At 33.6% G+C, this 22,347-nt stretch overlaps 1 protein-coding gene across 3 annotated transcripts; it reads right to left on the bottom strand.

Moving 5' to 3' along the window:
- Positions 1–540: 540 nt before the first annotated feature.
- LOC143458983 (phosphatidylinositol 4-kinase type 2-alpha-like) lies at positions 541–14,653 on the bottom strand. Of its 3 annotated transcripts, XM_076955907.1 has the most exons (12): positions 14,384–14,653; positions 11,555–11,640; positions 10,125–10,190; positions 7,856–8,095; positions 7,466–7,656; positions 4,124–4,277; positions 3,275–3,475; positions 2,905–3,036; positions 2,504–2,657; positions 2,246–2,419; positions 1,871–2,004; positions 541–1,640 (listed from the first exon to the last, which is right to left on the bottom strand). In XM_076955907.1, exons 1-12 carry the CDS (start codon positions 14,448–14,450, stop codon positions 1,404–1,406), a joined length of 1,836 nt encoding a protein of 611 aa, XP_076812022.1. In that variant the 5' UTR covers positions 14,451–14,653; the 3' UTR covers positions 541–1,403. The 3 variants fall into 3 exon arrangements, with proteins under 3 accessions (XP_076812022.1, XP_076812023.1, XP_076812024.1); XM_076955908.1 differs by lacking the exon at positions 10,125–10,190; XM_076955909.1 differs by lacking the exons at positions 10,125–10,190; positions 11,555–11,640 and having other exon boundaries at positions 14,384–14,528.
- Positions 14,654–22,347: the final 7,694 nt, after the last annotated feature.

The following is a 22,347-nucleotide window of genomic DNA, read 5'->3' on the forward strand; positions in this document are numbered from 1 at the left end:
GTTCCAATTAATTTTTATAATATGCTCAAAAATTTTTACAACTTCAAAAACCAAACAGGTATTGTTTCTTGTGACGTCATTCTCAAAATCTTACACGACTACCAATTTAAGCAAAACTTCGTTGTTATGTGCATATTAATTGCAATTGCATTATCCTGTAATGCCAATTAGCGTTACATCCATTAAACTTCTCAAATGTCTAAATTTAAGTATTGTTGTCCTCCACGGCAATATCTGGCAGGATTAACTTTCTATAGCGCTTCTAACTTATTTAGATATTAACGAAAGCTGTATGAAGCAAAGTTCTTAAACTAATATGTTTCACCTCATTTCCAATTTAGCTTTTAGGGTTCCAGTGGTGCTCAAGTTATGATTGGATTAACATTCCTTTGGTTTAAATTAACTTTGCAATGGTCACATTACCATTAAAGAAAAGAGAAATTATATTCTGTTGTGTAAAATCCTATTCACAGGATTTCTGTGGCAACAACGAAATGTGGTCAATATTTGCAGCCAGCAAATAGATAAAACTGAGGTTAGTTACGATGCGGCGTTGATTGGGTTTATTAACTGGTCACAAGCACCCACGTCTCACAGCAACGAAGTCTTAAGCTAAAGCCAATCTCTCTTCGTAAAAAGCAAGTGCTGTTGTAAACACGAAAAACGAATAATAATTTACACTTCACAAAAACTGGCTATTGAACACAACAACAAAAGGTAACAGATGTGCCATAAAGAAGATGAGATGAAAACGCATGATCAAGAAAACAACAGTTGACACCGAAAAACAATGTGGCGATAACATTCCAAAAATCGACCACAAGATATTATTAGCTTGCGAGTGCCATGCAGATTCTCGCAAAAAAGATTTCCATACGATGAACTTAACACAGGAGTTTGAAACGACGAGATCAGGTCCGGTTGGAATGCAACAAGTCAATAGAATTATTTATCGGACGGATATTGCACCATGTTGGGGAAATGCAGAATACTGTAGAACGCTTAGAATTGAGCCTCAGTATATAACCATCGATTAGCTTCGATTTCATGTTTTCACTTTTAAATATCTCATTTATTGAACAAAATTGAAAATCCATAAAAACGTGTATAGCTTACGCTTCAATATGCTTCAGTGAAAAAAATTCTACACAGCGGTCATATATAAATTCATTAACAACTTCATAATTTATATCTTTTCATCTTTTTATTTATATCTACTCCATTCTTTTGGATAGCAAAAGTTTCACGGAGTAAGTCCTTTAGGGACTTTGTTATTGCATGCAATATGGTGACTGTTAGCAAAAAGTATGCAATACGTGACTATGGTTGTAATGGAACTGCAGTAAATGGCAAGACATGCAAATGTCATAATAATAGTATTATTACTTTTGCACAGTCACCATTTAACACCAGGAAAAAAATGGCTTTCTGCCGTGAAAGGTCTGCGTGAAATGATCAGTCATTGTACGAAGTCTGCCACCCAGCGACAGTTCGCGAGTCTTTTCAATCACCACCGGAGGCATGTTAACCAATTGTTCTGGTGACTTTCCCGCACGCATGGCTTGACACATGTTTAAGATTTGACCGCGCATTACCGACATTTGACGTTCGAATAGAGTCCTATCGAAACCTTTGTCTTGCTGAAATTTAAAAATAGTACCAAATTATGAGCACTTTTTCGATATAATTATAATTATTCGAGATATAAATATTATAAAACTTCTTAACAGTTGTAGTATCAGTAACACTCATACACGTATCGCAATAATTTGCGCTGTTGCACATAGTTACCAGAAAAACGACACTGATGAAACTTAACATGCATATTTCAGCTATAACAATGATAAACGTTTTTAAACAAGCAACTTACGGAAAACAGTTCATAAAGTTGCATAGTTAACGATTCAACAAAGTTGATGTCAGACAGCTTGTCCAGAACAAGATTCTTTGTTTCATCTGAAAACGGTGTCCGAGCTTCAGGCAGCCAACACCAATGATATGGGTCTGTAATCGTAAATATCATTTACGAAAAAAGTACGGAAAATAAGCTTCCGATTTACATTAAAGCTTTCTGCAAACAAAATTGTAAGTTGCAAGATTGTCTCCAATTTGTTTGACGACAGCCTTTCAATTGGTACAGTTGAAAGATTAGCATAGTACACTGTCCATATTACACAGCAGATAAGTTAAAAATTAAGAGGTTGTTATTATTGGTAAAGTATCATTCAAACGTCATAATGCTTACATGCCCTCCATGAGTCTGGATGCTTGAAAGGAAATGCTAATCCATTATCGATAGCCGCTAGCGTCACAATTGGCCTTTTCACCATCGACCAATCAGTTTCGGTTATATCGTCTTCTTGTTGGTCATCGATGTCCGGATTTTCGTATTTGATCAACCAATTGTCGTTGCCACGATCTAATTTTCAAGACATACTTTGCATGTACCCTCCAAACTCACTGTGAATAAACGTATTTCCAAACCAAGGTACGATAGCTGTACCTGTATTTCGAATAATATAATCCAGTACAACAAGCCGTTCAAACTGGAGTTGGTATTCTTTGTATGTGTCAGTCGGTAATGATTCGGACTCGAATTTTCGGAGCCAATATTCGGCGTCCTTATAACCTTCCACAAAAGTTTGCATCGAACCAACCTTGCAAAGCAAAGGTTGATGATAAGACACGCATGAAATGGACAAAAGATGAAGCTCTTTGACGTCAGGAAATACGACTCTCCGTAAATATTCAGAAAAATGGCCAAACAGTTAAATCACTTAACAAATTTATTTATTTTACTGCCAATACATTGAAAGAACAGCAGATTAAAGAGCAGAAAATATTGCATCGTTGCCCACCAAAAATGCAGGATGATATACTAAAGTAAGCAGTTCACCACTTTACCTTAGGTGGAAGACCAATTCTGTGAAAACGTTTCCCAACTGCTGGGAAATGTTCGGATGTGTATTTCTTGGTTTTCGATTTCGCACGATCAATCGCGTTGTAGTTAAACGTTTCGCTAACCAAATGGACAACCTGCGAAGAAGCCATGATTTTGGATCAATTAAGCAAGCCATAAATAACGCTCTACGTTTGTGTATTCAGAGCGAAGACGCAACGTTTTTGTTTAATCTGATAACGTGACAGCAGAAAAACTACGCCTGCTATGAACAGTGAGGAAATTTTACGACATATCACCAGATGATGATGTAATCATATCAAAACATACAAATGATTTAATGTTGGGTTCTAGTGATGAAGAATGAACCTTTACCTTGGTCTTGGGAACAACGTTTAACTCCAGTTTAGAATCTATTAATGACGCTCCAGCTTCTGAAAGGTAACCTTGATTAGGGATGAGACAATCTCGACCAAAACAACATGGACAGCAAGTTTTGTGCATCCATTTCGTCCATTTTGGATTTAACTGGCCGTATGGTTCTTCATTTTTAGGTTTAAATACTGCAATGCTTTTCTAATAAGCAAAAAGTAAGTTCAAATTCTCAATATAATTACATCAACTAAAGCAAACCGCATAATAGCATTAATTATATCATTACTGATACGAAAGTAAGGATTCTAGCTTGATGGACATTAGCAGCACACAGTGAAGGAGATTGGTTGTTGATAAATAAACATGGATAAGAAATAACATGGACTAGAAACAACGTAAAATGGTCTACAACAACCAATGCTTTTAGGAAAAAACTCCAAATGTAGAAATGTGCTTGAAAGATCAATGAAATGATGAGGTAAAATGTTTTTATATACCATATGAAGCGGTAATGGTTTCACTTGGGCATTCAAAGCAGAACTTCTTAAAATGTTCTCTTTAAGCCCATTAACTTGTGTTAAAAGAATTTAGGTTTTGAATAAAAACTCATATATAATTCATGATTATTAACAATGAAGCCATGATGTACAAAGGTACAAAGCAAAGAAGATGTAAAAGGAAAACAATCATAAATAAGTTATGCGATGACCACTTTAAAACTACTGGAATCCACATTTTGCCCCACAATGACGTTTAAGCATATTAATGAATAATGTAGTATACTTCTATAGTTTTTCAAAAGCAACTCAGCAGGAACAACAAATAATAACAACAAACATTTCTACGTACCCGATCTACATCTTTGACAAAATAACTTCCGCTTGAACCTTGAGCTATTCTTACAGGGTATACCCCTCTGTCAATAGCTGCTTCTGCTGCACGAACTAGCCCTTGAAATATTGGGTCTTCAGGAAATTCATTTATAAATTCTGAGTCAAGTCGACTGCAAAAAGAAACATAAATCGTGACAGGTTTTATCAAATACTGGTAAATTGATACGTAAGATACATGTAAAACAGCCTTTATAAAAAAGTAGGGCTGGTGTTCACATGCAATAGCAAGTCAATCCTTTGTAAATGACAGCCATTGCAGAATAAACGAGTCCGAGTTGTTCTACCTCCTTATTACCTCAATGATGAGCTACCAGTAGTTGCTTCATACTAACCGACTCAAAATCAATGAGTGACCAATAATGAAAGCACATGACCATGTTACTCACTGTTCAATGACACTAAAGGACTTAATAATACTAAGTTTCTAGATTTCAAAGTTAAAATAATTTCAAAAATGTTGATGTATATAATTTAGCTACACATTACACTATAGATACAATGCAAACAAGATACAGCAAATGTGATAAAGACCATAATAAATTACATGTTGGTTTATACCAGTCTATGAAATTCAATCCAGTTTCTATGTTTCAAGGTTATATAGTTGTTGCTTCCAGCGTTCATGTTATCACATCATCATGATTTAAAGTTTTGATAATGATTTAAATATGCAATTGAATTGTAACTGCACTTGCATAGATAGATATAATACTTTACTTAAAAGCCTACCTGTCATAAACTATAGGTTCGGTTTGTCTATCTCCACAGGGAAGAGGCACAGATTTGGCAGATGCCATTGCTATCTTGGCAATCCCTAGGGTCTTATTTACATGATATATCGCTTGACAATAACCAAACCTTACAGCCATGTAATCAAAAACTTCCAGTTATAAGCAAAACCAAAAGCATGACGTATGGTAACACAGCCAGATGCAAAACGCTGCCAGAAACAGTCATATCTGTAACTAGTACGCTGACATTATAATTCATTGAATACTGCCTGTAACATTTAATAGTCAGAACAACTTAGACTCCATCTGTACAAACAAGAATGCTACAGAGTTATGCACGACTTCCGTACCAATTATATATATTGTATTACTCATTTACTGTGCTCAAAACCGGATATGGAAAGAGTGTCGAAATGTCAATTGTCAGCAATACTCTGTTTGAGGTGTTACAAATTTCAATACAGATAAGCATGTACTTTAGGCCACGAACCTATTGTATAAGTCAACGTCTCACAGTTGGCACAATACCAAATTGCAATCGACATACATAATTAATAACATTCTTAACCTAAACAATAAAAAATCTGTTAAAATGAAAATGTTTTTAGGACATAAAGTTTGACTGCTGTTACCGCACTGAAAAAAATCACACGTTCAAAGAAATTTTTCAGTTTCTTGTTAATCTAACTTTAAAAATAATATTTAACATGGTTACTGAAACCCAAATATATCTTTTAATTGGCTTTAAGTTAAACCCTATATAAGCACAATCACCTTTCTACAAACCCTTTTTCTAACCTTCGCACTTTTCTTTAACATTGGGCTTTGTGACCTGCTCACAGTAAAACAGTCACTCTCATGTTTTTGTTCAAAACAAATCAGTTTTCCTTTTTCTAAATATTGAGACATTGTTACCTTGTTTTTTTGCAACTAAGTTACAATCCAATGACACGACCACTGAAATGAACGCTTTAGTATATCTAGACAATTTTATCATCGAAAATTAGAAAAAATATGATAGCTGTTTCTGCCATGCTTTTTAAACTGCCTAAAGCAATGTTATGCGAAATGACAAGCTACTCAAAAAACCTATACCTGAAACTTTCCACATAGGTGAGCCTGTTTTTATAGCGCATGTATTAACTTCTGTAACAAGCTACTTAGCTATCTATGATACATGAAGCCTTTGCAATATTATAGCGAATGAAGTTTGCTCTCGACATCCCATTAAGTACATACAAGAACTACAAACATACCGTACTATTGCTACACAACAGCCTATAAAATATGAAGTACTTGCCATTGAGCAAACAAGTCATAACTAGTAGCAGCCAGTTATACTAACCTACTGTGCTAGAGATGAAGAAACATACAACCCTATACAAAATGCTTCCTGAGTTAGAAAGAAAAATGCGTCAAAGGGGAAGTACTTAAATATGCTCATAAAACACATGGTTTACAGAACTAAACCTTGTCCGAATTATGCCATGCAAATGCAACATCATCTTGCAACATTTATCATGTGTGATGCAATATGCCTATATACGTTACTGTATAAACTGCAGGCTACTGCCTATGATAAATGGATTTGATTAAAATTCAGTTTAGTGTTAAGACACATGTAAATATTCACAAGATTAGCATAAATTCCTTAGCTATAACTTTTCTACAGTTAAAAAATTATTTGAGCTTGTGCAAACATGAATGTCACATAAATTGAAATGAATGAGTCTTGGACCTAATCATATCAGCACCAAACGATAAAGTTTCATCAATATGTTGCTTCATCTTGCTTTTTAGCCTTAATAATCTAATTAGTATATGTTAATATTTCAAATTACTCAAGAATCTTAATTTCGAGAACAGAATGCTGAATCTGTATTCTAAATATCGTTGACTGTCTAGCAATTTCCAAATAAATAAAAAATGCTGTTCAAACTAATACTTTAAGCTTTTGTCAACGGTAAAGTTTTAAACAAATTTTATGGTACAAACTAGCAAAGCATAATAACCAAACATTTTCTCAGTCAAGCCATCTAAAAGTTACTTACTGCATTTTACCTAAGCAACAAATCTCTACAAATTCTCTTTGTGAATACGTAATTAAATAAAAAAATGTCAAATAAATGGATATTTGCAATTGATTTGATGTTATATTCTGAAATGAACATTCCTACCTACAGCATTGTTATTAACTGTGATATATTACTAGCAAGTTAGTAATATACAACTGACATGTTAGTTGTTAAAATCAGAAAACACAGGTAGTTGCACAGAAACAACTGGCTAGTCAGGTCATACAGTCCTGCATTTGGCTAACTGTGAAAATTGAGGAAGATAAATGTTGACATTAACTCCTGATCTAATTTGCTTGTAAGTGTACTATTAAATGCAAAGGAGTAGAATATAATTAGTTTCTATTAGTTCTATTATTTAGTGGCTATTAGTTTCCAATGGGTAGGCATTAATTTCCATCAATCCAAACTTATTTCTTTAAGAAATACCCTTTTTTAATAATAGAAAACATTTAAAAATAATGTTGTTTGAACTGGTCAAGGAATACTCACTGTCTAGAAAGTAAAGGTTGGTTTTCACCACAAGGTGATGAAGGCACTGGTAATTTGGGGCTAGGCAAAACTGGAGGTGATGGAGAAGTGATGTCCACTCTTACATGTCGAACGGCATGTTTTGATACTGCTTCACTGTTTCTGGAAACTTCATCTGGTAATATCTGACTGTGGGATGGAATTGAGGTCTCCTATAAAAATGCAATGACTCATAATTATTGCAAAGCAATAAATTTATCAAATTATCAATTCAAATTGCAATAAAGTGATTATTATTTATAACTCAAATCTGATTAAAAAAGTTCACTTTATTTGTACTTCTAGAACGCTACCTTCAAGTGGAACCAGTAAAAAGCTACATTGCTGTATTCACCTAAACAACATAGGTACCTGAATTTGGTGTAACGGAGCTTCTTTCTTGTCAACAAGGACATTTACTCTTGTTTTCTCACTTTGTCCCAACTGATTTGCTTCAACAATAAGATCCAAATCATCCACACTTAATTGACCATTGTGCTTTATGGCTTCAGTTTCGCCTTCAACAGCGTTGTACTTCTCTGAGGTAAGCATTTTGACTGAGTTGTTATTTTGCGTCAAACAGAAAGGTTGAGTACTTTGAGATGCTCCTTTCTACACCAAGTAAAAAATGCAATAACTATAGTGATGGCAATTGACAAGTAACAGTTTGTATCCAAAAACAGATCTGTAAATGATGCAAAGAATATATATCATTGCCAATTTAAAGGAACTTAGATTAGAAAGCAAAAATGCAGCAATCGGAAAGTATTCACAACACTTTTCTGTTTGCCTCATTGCAGTATTAGACAAAATGCAAAAATGAATAAGCAATTCAGATTTACTGACATAATATCCATAACAAAATGCAGCACATTTTCTGTAGTATAGTGTTAAATTGTGGAAGACAGTAAAAAACAGTGATTCAAACTAAATACCTCTGCCTAGAGCATAATTCAAAAAATGAGCTTAATGAATAACTTCTACTTTCATAAGAACTCAAAATTTCCCAATGGTAATCTGGTGATTTTAACACATCTATGTTTCCTCATCTTGTGCAATATAAGTCAGGTAGTAATGCAATAAAAATATGAAGAACTTATAACATGGGAGTAGTGAGTACATTTGTTCTTATATATTAACAAAAATATTTAATATTAGATGTTTGTGAATATCAGAATTTTCTTTGGTAGATGATTCATGACAATTAAATCGATAAAGCATAACACTTATATATATAAATATATGCACACCTTCCAAAATTATACTGTATAGGTCTTGGAGATAGTTAAAAAGTTAAGCTCACAAGAAATATGGTAGCGATGGTGTCAATGAAAAATAAAACTACACTGATATACACTTCATATACATTTTGATAATTTCAAGGTAGAAATCACAGGCCTGGATGTACTATTGTCTACCATTCCCGACATATACTTAAGAAATTTCATACTATTATTTGTTGTTTTCTTCACAAACACTCTGACACTGCAGTCGTTTTCAAACATTTTACCAACACGAAACACCAAAGTTAATTATCTTTTTCAAAAAAGTCCTAAATGAAATGTCTATTTGCTGGCATTAGATTTCAAGAGATTGTAATCTACGGAAAATGAATAAAAATTCTGGATAGTTCATAATACTTGACAATGATATGAGAATATTCTTGCTTTCCTTTCTTAGCAGACTGTACAGCGATCGTTCAATAAGAGGAGCGTTCATGCTCGTCAACGAAAAATCGAAGTAACACTTCCACTCATGTTCTTCAATAAAAAAATGTGTTTGCAAAATAGAAATGAGCATGCAAGCTCATAAATTGTAACAAGCTATTTTTGTCTTTCTGCACATTTTTGATAAATTTTCGCATTTACATGTTGTTATAAAGAACTTGTTTCCAATTGTAAGATATCATTTGATATTTTTAATGAAAAGTTCGATATTGTCAGATTTGCTATTGTTTAATATCAAAGTGTGATTTTATTTTTATTGTATCTTATTTTTATTTATCTTACTAAAATTATTAAATTTATTTGTTCATTTCGCTTTTGGCTCACGCAATTTCATTCTATGGAGAATATATTTTGTAATCTAGCTTATACTTGCAGTGCATTACAATTATAATTAGTGTCCAAGCGGTCAAAACTTCTATGATTTGTAAACTGCAAATGGTATTCATTGCGGACAGCCTCAACGCCTTCAAGAAATCATTGAAAACATACCACTTTTGCTGTGCTTATCAGCCCTAAACTTTTCAACTATGCCCAGCATCATCACTGGTTCTACTGTTGTTACTGCTGTTTTTACTGACTTTATATGTGTTCTCCTATTCTTATAAAAGTATAACTATTAATTATCTATCCTGTATATGTTAAGCGCCTTTGAGCGGCTATTTTTTACCGAAATACGGCGCTATACAAATATTATTATTATTAAGCGGATGATCAAAAAATGTGAGCAAGCTTAATTTTGGTAAAAAAGAGCCGCGCGATTGCTCACAAAAAAACGAGCGTGCTCATGCCCAGCTCTGCTTCTTAAGCATGAATATTGCTCACAAAACAATTTTCATTGAGGAACCACCCAATGATGTTTTGCAGAACCCCAGTTGAGAAGACACTAAATCTAAAAAGATGCTAGATGCACATACCGATTTTGTACTTGAATTCTGTTGCAATTCAATTGTTTCTGTTCCATCTACATAATCTGTCATGTTCTGCATAAAAACATAAATAAATATGCAATCAAAGTTCCATAATACAGTAGAATTTGCGTAAGTCACCACCTCAAGGGGAACAGAAAAAGTGGCGACTTACGTGAATTAGGCAAACAATACCAAATTGAATTAATTATTACATTTTTGAGGTACTACATTTAGATAAAAAACCACATAAATTGTTTTTGGTTAAAATTTAATGTTCGTCGAGATATTAAGATTCTAATTTTGTATATAGAACAGCATCCTTGCCTAAACAGGTTTATTGGCCGTGCTAGTTGTTATCAGCAATTGTTACCTTAAGTAATTATTTTTGAGCATGTTTTAAGCTTTTTCAGCTTTGTCAATTTTTCCCGTTCATTGGTGCTAGCTAGTAGCAACTGGCTTGTTTTTTTCGAGCCCGCCGCGCTTTTGACGAAAAATAAAATGATTCACTTAACAGGCGCTACCTCATATTTATAAGCTCTAGGCCGCTATAATCATAACCTGCTTACAACTCTCCACTCAAATGCAAAAGCAAAACTGAGCTATAAAAACGACAATCTCTATAGTAGGACTCATTCACATCGTCATTCTGTAATCTCTGGCTAAGCCCCTTCACCTGACAGTAGCATGGTTAACTGAAGGAAAACTAAAACTGATAAGAACAGTATAAAATGACAAGGTTTCCCAGTCCTTCATAAATATACATAGTGACTTACAATAAGGTTGTGTTATGTAACTAAGGATTGCAGACAGCTGGGCGATACTGCTGTAATGTAGTCGTACCAGATTAAGTATGCCCTGTAATCACGCTGACAAAGTGTTTTTAAAGTCTGACTACTTACGCGGATTATTTTGGTCATAGTCGCAAGAACGGTGGCGAGTTAAGCGAAGACGACTTACTTCATACTACAGAAAACAATAGGCTTTCCACCAGGACCAAATGGTAGGCGGCAACTTAGACGAATTCTAATAATTGTAAATCACTTTAATTTACAAAGACAATAATTACTAATTGTAAAATCTCTTAACACGTTTTCGAATGTATCGATGCAAAATATATCACTGCTTATGTGAAAAAATTTAAAACGTAACATAACAACTAAGTAAAATCTTATTGTTCGACTGTCATTTCAGCTTTAGTTTGTTCAAACAAAATATCCTCCAAATTAGCCTAAATACCGTTTTGTAAGGGATGTCAAAAAATGATGATAAAAAATACCTTAATTGTATTTGTAAGTGCATGTAAGTAACAAACAATAAAAAAATTTGAACAAATCTGTTATACTGTAGTATTCTAAAACAACATTAGAGGAAGCAATATAAAAAGGTTTGCAACCTTTATAGAAAATAGTTATCCAAACGCAAGATAGTTTGTTTACCTGCTCTATTTTAGTTTGCCCCAACAGGTCTATTTGTGTGATGCCTGCACCAGAGAAAATTGTCTTGTCAGGAAGCAAAACTGTATCTTAAATTTAAAATGGCTTTATTTATATTTTTGCTTTATTAAATCTATTTATAATTACAACACTTATGATATAGCTTAAAATACAAATATTTCCAATATAAATACTTTTTCTAAAATATATTAGTTATCAGATAGCAAAGTTTACAGTTTACAACTTTCTCGGAACATATTTTTGTGTGAATTTATATTACTGTATTTTAAACTTATTTAAGATAATGATACATATATAGCCAAAATACAAATGGGTAATTATTAGGCATATTTCCTAAATAATAGTTGCATAAAATTATTAAAATAAAAGCTTCTCGAAATATATATTTTCTACCAAGGTTAGATTAATAGCAAAGCAATTTCAAAGTTTTCTGCTATTTTTTTAGAAGTACGAAAAACTTTATTAAGTCACTTTGTTCTAAACTAGCTTAAATTCTTACAACCAGTATTAATGTTGTATTGGTAACATTCAAATAAACTTAGTAACATGCAACTCCAACCTAAACTGTAAATTTCAATAACACAAGTTTTCTGCACATAAAAATTTAGAACATAATATTTTATGTAGGCTACTGGTACATAATCATGAACACATAAAATGCAATCAACAATGGTACCATTGTACCAATATGAAACAAGCTCCAGATAAAATGTTAATTCATCTTATATTTACTGACAAGGACATTGGGACCAGGACCATGTGATAGTTAGAGGAAGTGGATACTGTATCTAATAGTTAATATTAATAATAAGGTTGTGTATAGTTGTGTACATTGTACAGTATATCTGGGGCATTATACTCATGATTTTCATAATGTCTAAAATGTTTATCTTAATTAAGTAAAACCATAAGGTACATTGCCTACATTTTAAAATGATGTTTACAACAGGTTGACATCTTATGCCAAACCTAACACCTATAGTCCTTAAAATATTATAAATGTCAAAACTGAGTAATTCAAGACGATTATTTACTATAACTTTCAAATTAAGATGTTTACAGTTAAATCCCCCAATATGTAGTATTTTCTTTGCGGTTTAATGAAAATATTTTGAGAACAGAACAAATTGCTTGCAATACGTTACAGGGATGCATTAAAAAATAATATGCTCAAAATGAAACTGAATTTGAAATTCATAGTCAGTCAGTTTAGAAAAACCAGGGCTACTTCCGTGTGCTGTGGCGTCAAATGTAAATAAACATTTTGTATAATTAGTGGTGACAACTTAGTCTAAAATAAACAAAACCAGAAAGTTTAAGAACAATGGAAAAATTCAGTTTGTAAAATAAAACCAATGGAGACTTGTAAAAGAAAGCATGAATCACAATTAAAAATAAACCAAGGATATATGCTATATCCAACAAAAATGTCACAAATTTATTGACTTTAAGTTTTGTCATACTGTAAGCAAAGTTATACAACTTATTTTACCAGCCTAACATACAATAGCAGCAAGAGTATAAGCCCATGAGATGATTTATGATTAGGGCCCGCAAAAGTCAATAAAGTCAAAAATTTTTAAGGACCTCGTCTGACCATGAATCAAAGAATAAAGTTGTTTTCAGCACCTAGGGGATTATTTCTATGAAGTTTATAGGTCAAAATAAAGTCAAAATTTACAATAAAGTCAAAATTTTCAATAAAGTCAAAATTTGTCAAAATATGGCTTTTTACAAAGTTTTTGTGTTTCTTGAGAGTAATTCTTGTAAAAATCCTCGTGGAAGCATTGTAAATCAGGAACTGCGACACAATTAAACCATATTAACCCATAAAAGCAGGAAATAAGTCACAATGCCCACTTGGATCAGCAGTAACTTTTATCGCAAATTGTCCATTGTTTATTCATTGTTACGTATTTAAATAATTCTTATAAAACACTTCCTCTTCATAAACGTGGTATTTTCGAAGATCAACAGTTTGGATTTTAGGAATAGCCTACTGACATTCTGTTATACAAAAATGCCTAAGCAAGCTAAATCGTCTTCAGCAAAAGTTAGACAGATTTGTCGAGATTTTTCTGATGAATTTAATGCAACTCCCGGGGGTGATTTAAGGTGCAATATTTGCGAGGTTATAGTGAAGTGCGATAAAAAGTATTTTGTTGAAAGCCACAGGAAAAGTAAACGCCATCAAGCTGGATTGGAGCAACAGCAAGCATTCCCTGTTTAATTTGCTGTTTATTAGAATTTACCATGCGGAGAAAATCGAGGCAAAGTGCCCTTTTCACAAGGACAAAATAACACAAGCTACCTAAATCTATCGCCAAAAAACACGACGCACTTTTTATAATCCATAAAACACCTTGACTTTTCGACAAAATATTACGTTTGGGTCTGAAATCGACAAAATATTATGTTTGGGTAACTGGAGGAAGAACTGTGGCCTCTACAAATAAGCAATTTCGTTAGGTCAAAATAAAGTCAAAATTTGATAAAAATAAAGTCAAAAAAATTCTTTTTAGGTCAAAATAAAAATGGCCCTATTTATGATACAGGGTAATGGTAACATGTTGTGTATAGAAAAGATGTGATGTGAGTATACTTGCTATTGAAATATGTTATGTTTTTTTCTGCTAGTAAAGAAATGTTTGAATAGTCTAAAACGTTTCGTTACAGTTAATGATAATAACTCACAGTGAAGTTTGTATTTGATGGGTTATCTATAAAACAAGCAGTGAACTGGCCATGAAAAAAAATTCCCTGAATACTTAACAAAATCATAAAAAATGCTTTTTAAGAACAAATAGTTACCACATTGAGGTTGAGTAGACTCTGTGAGAAAGTCGATTAAGTTTCGATCCGAGTTAGTTGCCGCCATCCATTAAGGTGCACCAGTTTTTGCATGGGGTCAAAAACATTGATAGCAAAAAAACTATGTTAGATTGTAAGTACTTCGATCAAGAAGATAGAAATAAGTTAATTAATTCTACAAAAATAATGCGTTTAAATAAATATCATTAATAAGGTTAAATGAAGGTAGCAGTAATACTTGAATCACAAATGACAGATAAAGGAAAGAACACTTAGAAAATAGCATCTGCGGAAAGTTTATAGTTTGTGGGAGTAACACAGAAAATGAATGCCAGCAATAGCGTTGTGCTTTGAAAGGCTTGACAAAGTACCCATTGATTATTAGCTAAAGATTTTCAAAGTTTCATTTCGAGACAAGTAAAATTTTATTTTGTAACTAATTAAAAGGTGGATAATTTTGACGGGCTCCCATATTGTTATCATGCAAGGAATAAAATCAACACAGAAATAAGATTAAAAATACTGAAATAAGACTACCATCATATTGAATAGGCCAGGGTGGTCCATGACTGCGAGCATGAAGAGCCCCAAATGGGGGATCTCCAATGTTAGCAAGACTGAGATCACAGTTATAACCGACTTGATGCTTTGCTGCACGACTAATAACGCACTCCTTGATACTTTCTACTTGTTTGCAACCTGTATGTTTATCACCCTATAATAATCACATATTGACTTGCACCTCAATGATGAGCTACTTATCTCAGGCTGTGGCTAATGCAACCTATTTAAATAAAACATAGACTGTGTATTTTAACAAAGTTCTGCTGATTTTGGATGGAAAAGTACAGCGTACCAAACCTCTGGAAGTATTTGCGGTCCGCACAAAAGCTGTCCGCAAGCAACACGCGGACCACGTGCCAGGGTTTGGACCACCCTGGAATAAGTTATTTTATACTTTTTCTAGTGATGAAAATTGTGATGATATTTTTCTTTTCTTGATGCAAAAATGTGCCCCCTTGTAGATGGCCTTTGTTACTTAACTGCACAATAAAACAAAAAAACTAGTTCGAAAATATATATACAGCATTTTTGACAATGCCCTTTGAGATAGAGTAGCTGCCTTGGCAAAACTATACACCTATATGATTTCACTCAATTATTTGCTTCTTCACAAACCTATTCAAAAACCATTATGGCAAAAACATGTACCGGTAATTAAAAATATTCTACATAACAATGTAGAATACTATGTTAAACCAAATTTGGTCCATACTTTCTGCAAAAAATTAAGCATTTAGGTGCTTTCAGTAATAAGTTATTTCCTGAGTTTGTGCATTTACGGATATTCACTTCTTCCAAAACATTTACTTTGACTTTACAAGCCTATTTTACTAAGAAAAACTAAAACACTAATTTTGAGCGCTACAGCTACAAAACATACTTCTGACATGAAACCCATGTTGCTTTCGTTTTCCTCTTTTTTCAAGCTGCTTAACTTTTAACTCGGAATGGTAGCAGAATGGTTCGAGTGTTGGCTTTGCAATAAATTCAGCTCGTGTCCCATGTTTGGTATCCAGTGGCGCTATACTGTTGTAATGCCCTTGAGCAAGGCATTAATGACACTTGCTCCTGTTTAGTGGACCTGGTGGACGGTTCTAAATGTGGGCATGGTATAACTACATATATAAAAAATAAAAAATGTGTGACAATCGGAACTTTTACAGGCTAGGTTAGCTCGATAACGGGGGCTTGAGCGATGAGAAATCATCACTGGATTTGTCGTGGAAAGACTTGCCTTAGTCCAAGGATAAAAATTGTCATACCATAACTGACTTTGCTATGTGTCATTAGGCATTATGCACAAGAAAATTTTTTATGGGGGTGTTCAGTTTGTCTCAACTTTTGAAAATGGGGTTTTCCCAAGAAACGGAAATTCTGCCAGGGTTATTCTTCCGCGGGTTTACTTGCTTTCATGTCCCTATCAATAACACATTGGTTAGTGATAGTGAGCAAAACACTTCTTCTTTTTTTAAATACACTTCTTCTTTTTTTAAATACTGAAGCGTTATTTGCCTAGCTCACTCCACTGTTTACTTTCCATGTTAAATTACCCTTAGAAGTATAAGCCTACATGCAGATCTGCAAGGATTGTTTGTTACCAAGAGTAATACGTTTCGCCGAGTACAGCGCTCTCTGATATGTTCAGAAAATTTTTTATGCGTTTGTCAACAATGCCTGGATACATTATCGGAAAAGAGACTGTTACATAACAAACCAAACTCTCCCTTATATCTGTATTGCACCATAGTCTTTGATACGAATTGCTAAACAAAACCATGAAATCAGACAACCTAAACCCAACCTAATTATTATCTTATGTAAGATAATAATAATCTTACTTGCAGAAAATAAAATGCAAGTCATAAAGTAGTCCACTTATATTACTGTGGCCAGTTTTTAGCTTGGTCGGGACGACATGCGTAACAATGATGCAAATTGTGTGCATTGCTACTTTCTTGTATCAGCACAATTAAAACATTCCCAGTTGTAGCAAAACAATACGCAACAGATGTGTCTAACTTTCCATCAATCAATCATTTATTATTTTTCACCGTGGGGAACAAAAAATCAAGCCAGTTGTTACTAACACATGCCAATGAATGAGCAAAAGTGACTAAGCTGAAAAGGCTAAAACGTGCTCATAAATAATTAAGGTAATAATTGCGGGTAACAACTAGCATGGCCACTAAACCCATAAACCTTTTTCTTTTGCTGATAGTTAATGGAAACAAAGAAATATTACTCGCTTTTGATGGCAAGTGTTTAGCATTATCTCTGATACTATCAAGCAAAGTTTGCGGCAGATCAAATGAACCTTTGTTGCAAGTCTCCACCACCTGTCAGTCAATCATGGGCAGCCGGCCAGATATGAGGGTTAATTACCCGGGCCCATGTAGTATCATAATTAAGATGACATTACCAAAATAATAAAAATTGGTACAACCAGTGTGGTAATATTTATTAATTGGATGAAATGAGATTACCACGTTGACAACCACTAAACAGAAAATGCAACCTGTCGTATCTGGTTTTATTTCTTCTATTTTATTTTTCTTTCAATGACACAGTATTATAGCGCAGTGTTGTCACCCAGGTCTGATATGTTTCTACCTACTCATGTCACAAAGGAATAGAGCTTTCCAGTAGCGCTATGCATTGCGTTCATTGTTTTCCTAAATAGGCACTTATCTAGTGTTTTCTAAAGTGAAATGACAATACAACGTCTAGAAACCAACACAGCCAGCTGACACACCATGTGCGAAAAAAATTTAAGCGCATTCCCGCCACGGCATTGTTTGTATCAATGCGGTCAATCAATCATTCTAAAATATGATAAAATAATGAAACTTGTGAGCAAGATACTTAAAAGCGTCAATGGTAAACCATAGCATTCTATCTTAATCTTCCCATAAAGAACGTTTAACGGAAGTTAAATGTCTGCTAAAAAGCATCTCAATTACATTCACGGTCAATGGTTTTGCACAACACGTAAATCAGATCTGAACGATTTATTTGCGTGTAAGTTTCTTCAACTCTGTTGTTTTATGGATGATGACACCTGCGTTTTTTACCGTACGAACAGAATTTCGGCCGATGAAATGAGAAACTTTTTAGCCAGGTTTTAGGTCCTGCGTATGTAAGCTTCTTTCCGTATTTTGGTCAGTATATATCAGGGGTGTTCAAATGATTTCTGCCATGATCCACCACAGCCAAACCTGACAATGTGATGATCCACTAAATACGAATAGTAAACATATTGGACATGCTTTAATTTTTATGGTGCTTTATTCAAGTAAATGTACCCTACATTTTAGGGCCTACAACATATTTATAACTTTGTAAAAGCCAAAAGTGATGTGTGCTTCAGCTGCAAGATTGTTGCAAGACTACATTGGAAGATCAGTACATTTCAGTGAGAAAAATGATGAGTTGGTTTAGATTTGAAGATCCACACAAAAAGTTGAAAAGATCCGGATCCGGATCGAGATCCACCATTTGAACACCCCCGGTATATATGATACAGTAAGTTAATTCTCAAAGTGGTGTGTTCAAGCACTTAAATACCAAGGCTTGATACGCCACTGAGCACAGTGCAGAACATTGAAGTCGGACTAGAACAAATGGAATTCAGAAGCTTGTTTACAAATTATTTTGACCTGATCTTTTGTTTTAAACTAACAGACTTACACCAAATACTGCAATTATGTGTGAAATGTTATCGACATGAATCTAAACTGACGCTTAAGCTGGCTGATGCCAAATTTCAAAAACAATTAACAAGACTATTTTTCTTTGTATTGATCACTTTTCACTTTATTGAATAAAATATGTTAATTTGTGTTGACCACGGCAAATCCAATCACTTTGTATGTAAGTCAACATGATATGCAGAAACATCTGAGCAAATACTTTTGGGGGAACACTGTTTGTCTGTTATTAACTTCATTTGCCCAAATGCAATATCAAAATATATGCCCAATGCTTCACCTAAGGCGACAAGCTTGACCAGACCATTATTAAATTCCACATTAACTCCCAAAGATAAGCCAAATTGATAAACCAAATAGCGAAATAGGGTTTCAAATAATATTGCCACGCTTCAGTTTGGCAGGTGAGTTCTTACTATATTCAAAAAGGCAAAATTTGAGATGGTTTTGCTTTTAATGCTTTCTACATGAAGGTTTGAAGAAATTCTAGGGAAAAATACAAGTACCTTTATTTTTCTACAAGGAAAAACAAATTTGTTGCAATATCCATAAAAATTATTTACATTGTTTGGTTATAGTTATGAATGCACAAAATATTGCTTTATTAAGTCTGTACTTGCAATATAACATCACAAACATTATAAGCTATGTCCTTTTATCAGTAAATTTGTCATGAAATGCAAACTCAAGAATATAGCAGTGTATAAACTTCAGTTGTTTTTCAACCAAAACGTGGAAACTAGATATAATATTCAGATATATAATTTATGGAAGTGTAACACAGTGTCCAGGCAGTATGATACGGTATATTGTCCGCTTCTTCGAACAAGTTTTATTGTATAGTTACATATAATATCATACACTTTTAAGTATGAAGGTGTGATTAGTTAGCGATACAGGATTGAAATAACGAAAACCAATAACAAATACGAAGTACACATTTGTTTAATCCAAACACCTAACTGATTTAATGATGGAGACCCAGATTGAAAAGTTAGTATCTGCTTTTGGGTGAGAACTGTTCCGCGCAAAAAGATGAAATATTATAGTCATTCCTATATTTATTACAAAATTAATTTCCCACGCACTTAGCAAACTTTCCAATCTGAATGGAGAGCGATTATTTCAACATGTGTCCACAAGTAAGTCAAGCAGCTCTTTATTCGAATTAAAAATAGACGATGAGTAAATTTAATTGCAAAAAGCTAATTTTGGCTACTGGTGTTTAGGCAGTTAAGGTTAGTTGAAGTGAAATTTAGATTAGAATATAGACTTGGGTTGGGTTTAGGTTACTTTGCTTTTAAATTCAAGTTAAGTTAACAATAAACTGTAAAAATAGTTTAACAAGTGGACAACCAAATGGCGTCACAATGTGATTAGCTGGGTTCTAGTATACTAAGGCATCCTGTGGTTGTGCACTTGTGTACTAGACCCCAATTTTTTATGGTAAAATACCGTAAGCAGGTATAGGCCTATCACTATTAGCCTAGGCTATAATAGCCTAGTCTAGTCGTCTTCACGGTACTCGTATAGTGACAGCCTACAACTGTTTAGAATATTCATAAGCTTTCATTCATATCGTGGGTTGTATCATTCTCGAATTTTTGTACCGAATTTCACAGTTTGCTCCGGCAAAGCCTGCATGAATCACACTAACAGCAGCAACAAGAAAATTAATAATATACCTGCAGCATACTAAAACGTATCTTTTTGTATACCATGTTAATAACCTTAGATAGTTTCACAACGAAGTGACGTCACATTTACCAATCAGCTGATCTTGTACTTGAAACACAAATTGTTAAGTCGTATAACCATTTATATTTAAACAGTTGAGGTTATCCAAAATACCAAAATAAAAATACATAAACGTAATTTTGGCATATAACAACATGATAACACGTTCATAAGATAATTATTGTAATATCTTTTCTTTAAAGTTTAATTTGATATGTTTGATAGGTAAATATAAAGGTACTTTTATATTGCTTTGGTAAAATAAATCATACAATAAATAATGCAAAACTCCTGCAAAGTCGCAGACATTATTAAACATCGTATAAATTATACATTGTATAAACTATAAATTATGACGGACAAAACTAGCTTCACTAAATTGCCCTAGTTATCTTTTTCAGTAAACTAAAATTGGACTAGAAACTGGCAGTTGCATTTTGTTACCTGAATTGGCACGTATCACACTTGATCGCATTGTTGGTGGCCCAGTTGCCAAAGTAAGGTTATAGATGGTACCACTGTGCTAATTGTCATAATTAGCCCTTAATCCTACGAAATTATCGTGCAGATCTGATGATATTGTAATGTTATTTGTGTTCTATTTCGTGTGTTTAACAACAAGCGCTGTAATATATTTTGGCCGTGTTTAATATACGCGACCCGGTTTTGATTACTTCCGTATTACGTCATTCCTACTACAGCGCTCAATGCGTTAGTTCTGATATTGTCAGTCTGATATTGGGAGTATGTAATTTACAGTCTGTCAAATGCACCTTTATTCTGTGCTATGAAAAGAGTAACCGTTTCGTTGAGAATCAATAATAAATATTATTCAAGACATTGACAGTTTGGTTTTGGTACTGTGATGCTTAACTGGTCATCAGGGGTTAATGAATAAGCTATCAATGGAGTCAGATTAGCGAACAATCGATTAAGCAATAATTATATATAATATAACAATTAAAAACAGTTCACAACCCCAACAATACAGTCAGTTAGCATCCCACTACCAGCTGGTGGCATACTAGCTAATTGTTGCCAACTTGTTATTTGTTCTGATAAACGATTTTTATGCAGTTTTTGAACTTATCAAGCCATTTAAATCAGAGTTCACTAAAAGTTTACAACTGTGCCGTTTTTAATTAGTAAAGCAATCTTATTAGAACAAAACAATAACAAACAAAATGCAATTATATACAATACTCATGTCACGTTTAGAGTTAACATGAGCACAATAGAAAATACCATATAGGCTAGAAGTACAGCTGTAGAAGGCGTGCCAGTACTGTCTTTAACTGCAAGTCTAGTTTTGAAATAATACTCTAAAGTTATTAGCATTAATGTACATACATTGTATTCAGGTATTAAATTAACTTGTGCAAATATAATTAAATTATTTAATGTTCAAAATAAAGACAGAACATGCAAAAGATAAACATCACGTATAAACCTTATAGATTTACTTTATTAAACATTCGGGTCTATATATTGCATGAGTGCACAGCAACAAGATGATGCCACAATTTGAGTAGCTGCAGGTCAAGTATGTATTCATAGGCACCCTGTGGTTGTGCCCTTCTGCACTAGACCCAAACATTCTATGATCACCTAATAGACATTTGTTACCTGTATGTTAAACTTGCATTTTAGCACAGGAAGATCTATATTTTATGCCACGCCAGTTTTAAAACTCTAATTATTTTCTGTCGTGACTAATTCCTATTTTTAATGAATTGAGCCGATTTTGAGTCTGTTGGTCTTGCATGGCCTGCTTATCCATGCCACTGTCAATAGATGAAACTGCACATTTCTTGAGACTGAGTCAAAGCTGATATTTACGCTAGTGGCATAACGATATTTGCCACGCTGAAGCTCTCCGGCAAATCATACAAACTTTCCATAGAGGAATTGTTACCATCCAGTAGAGTAGACACTTAGTTATCAACCCTTGTGCTT

This window comes from Clavelina lepadiformis, chromosome 5 (assembly GCF_947623445.1).
Source record: "Clavelina lepadiformis chromosome 5, kaClaLepa1.1, whole genome shotgun sequence".
NCBI classification, from domain to species: domain Eukaryota; kingdom Metazoa; phylum Chordata; class Ascidiacea; order Aplousobranchia; family Clavelinidae; genus Clavelina; species Clavelina lepadiformis.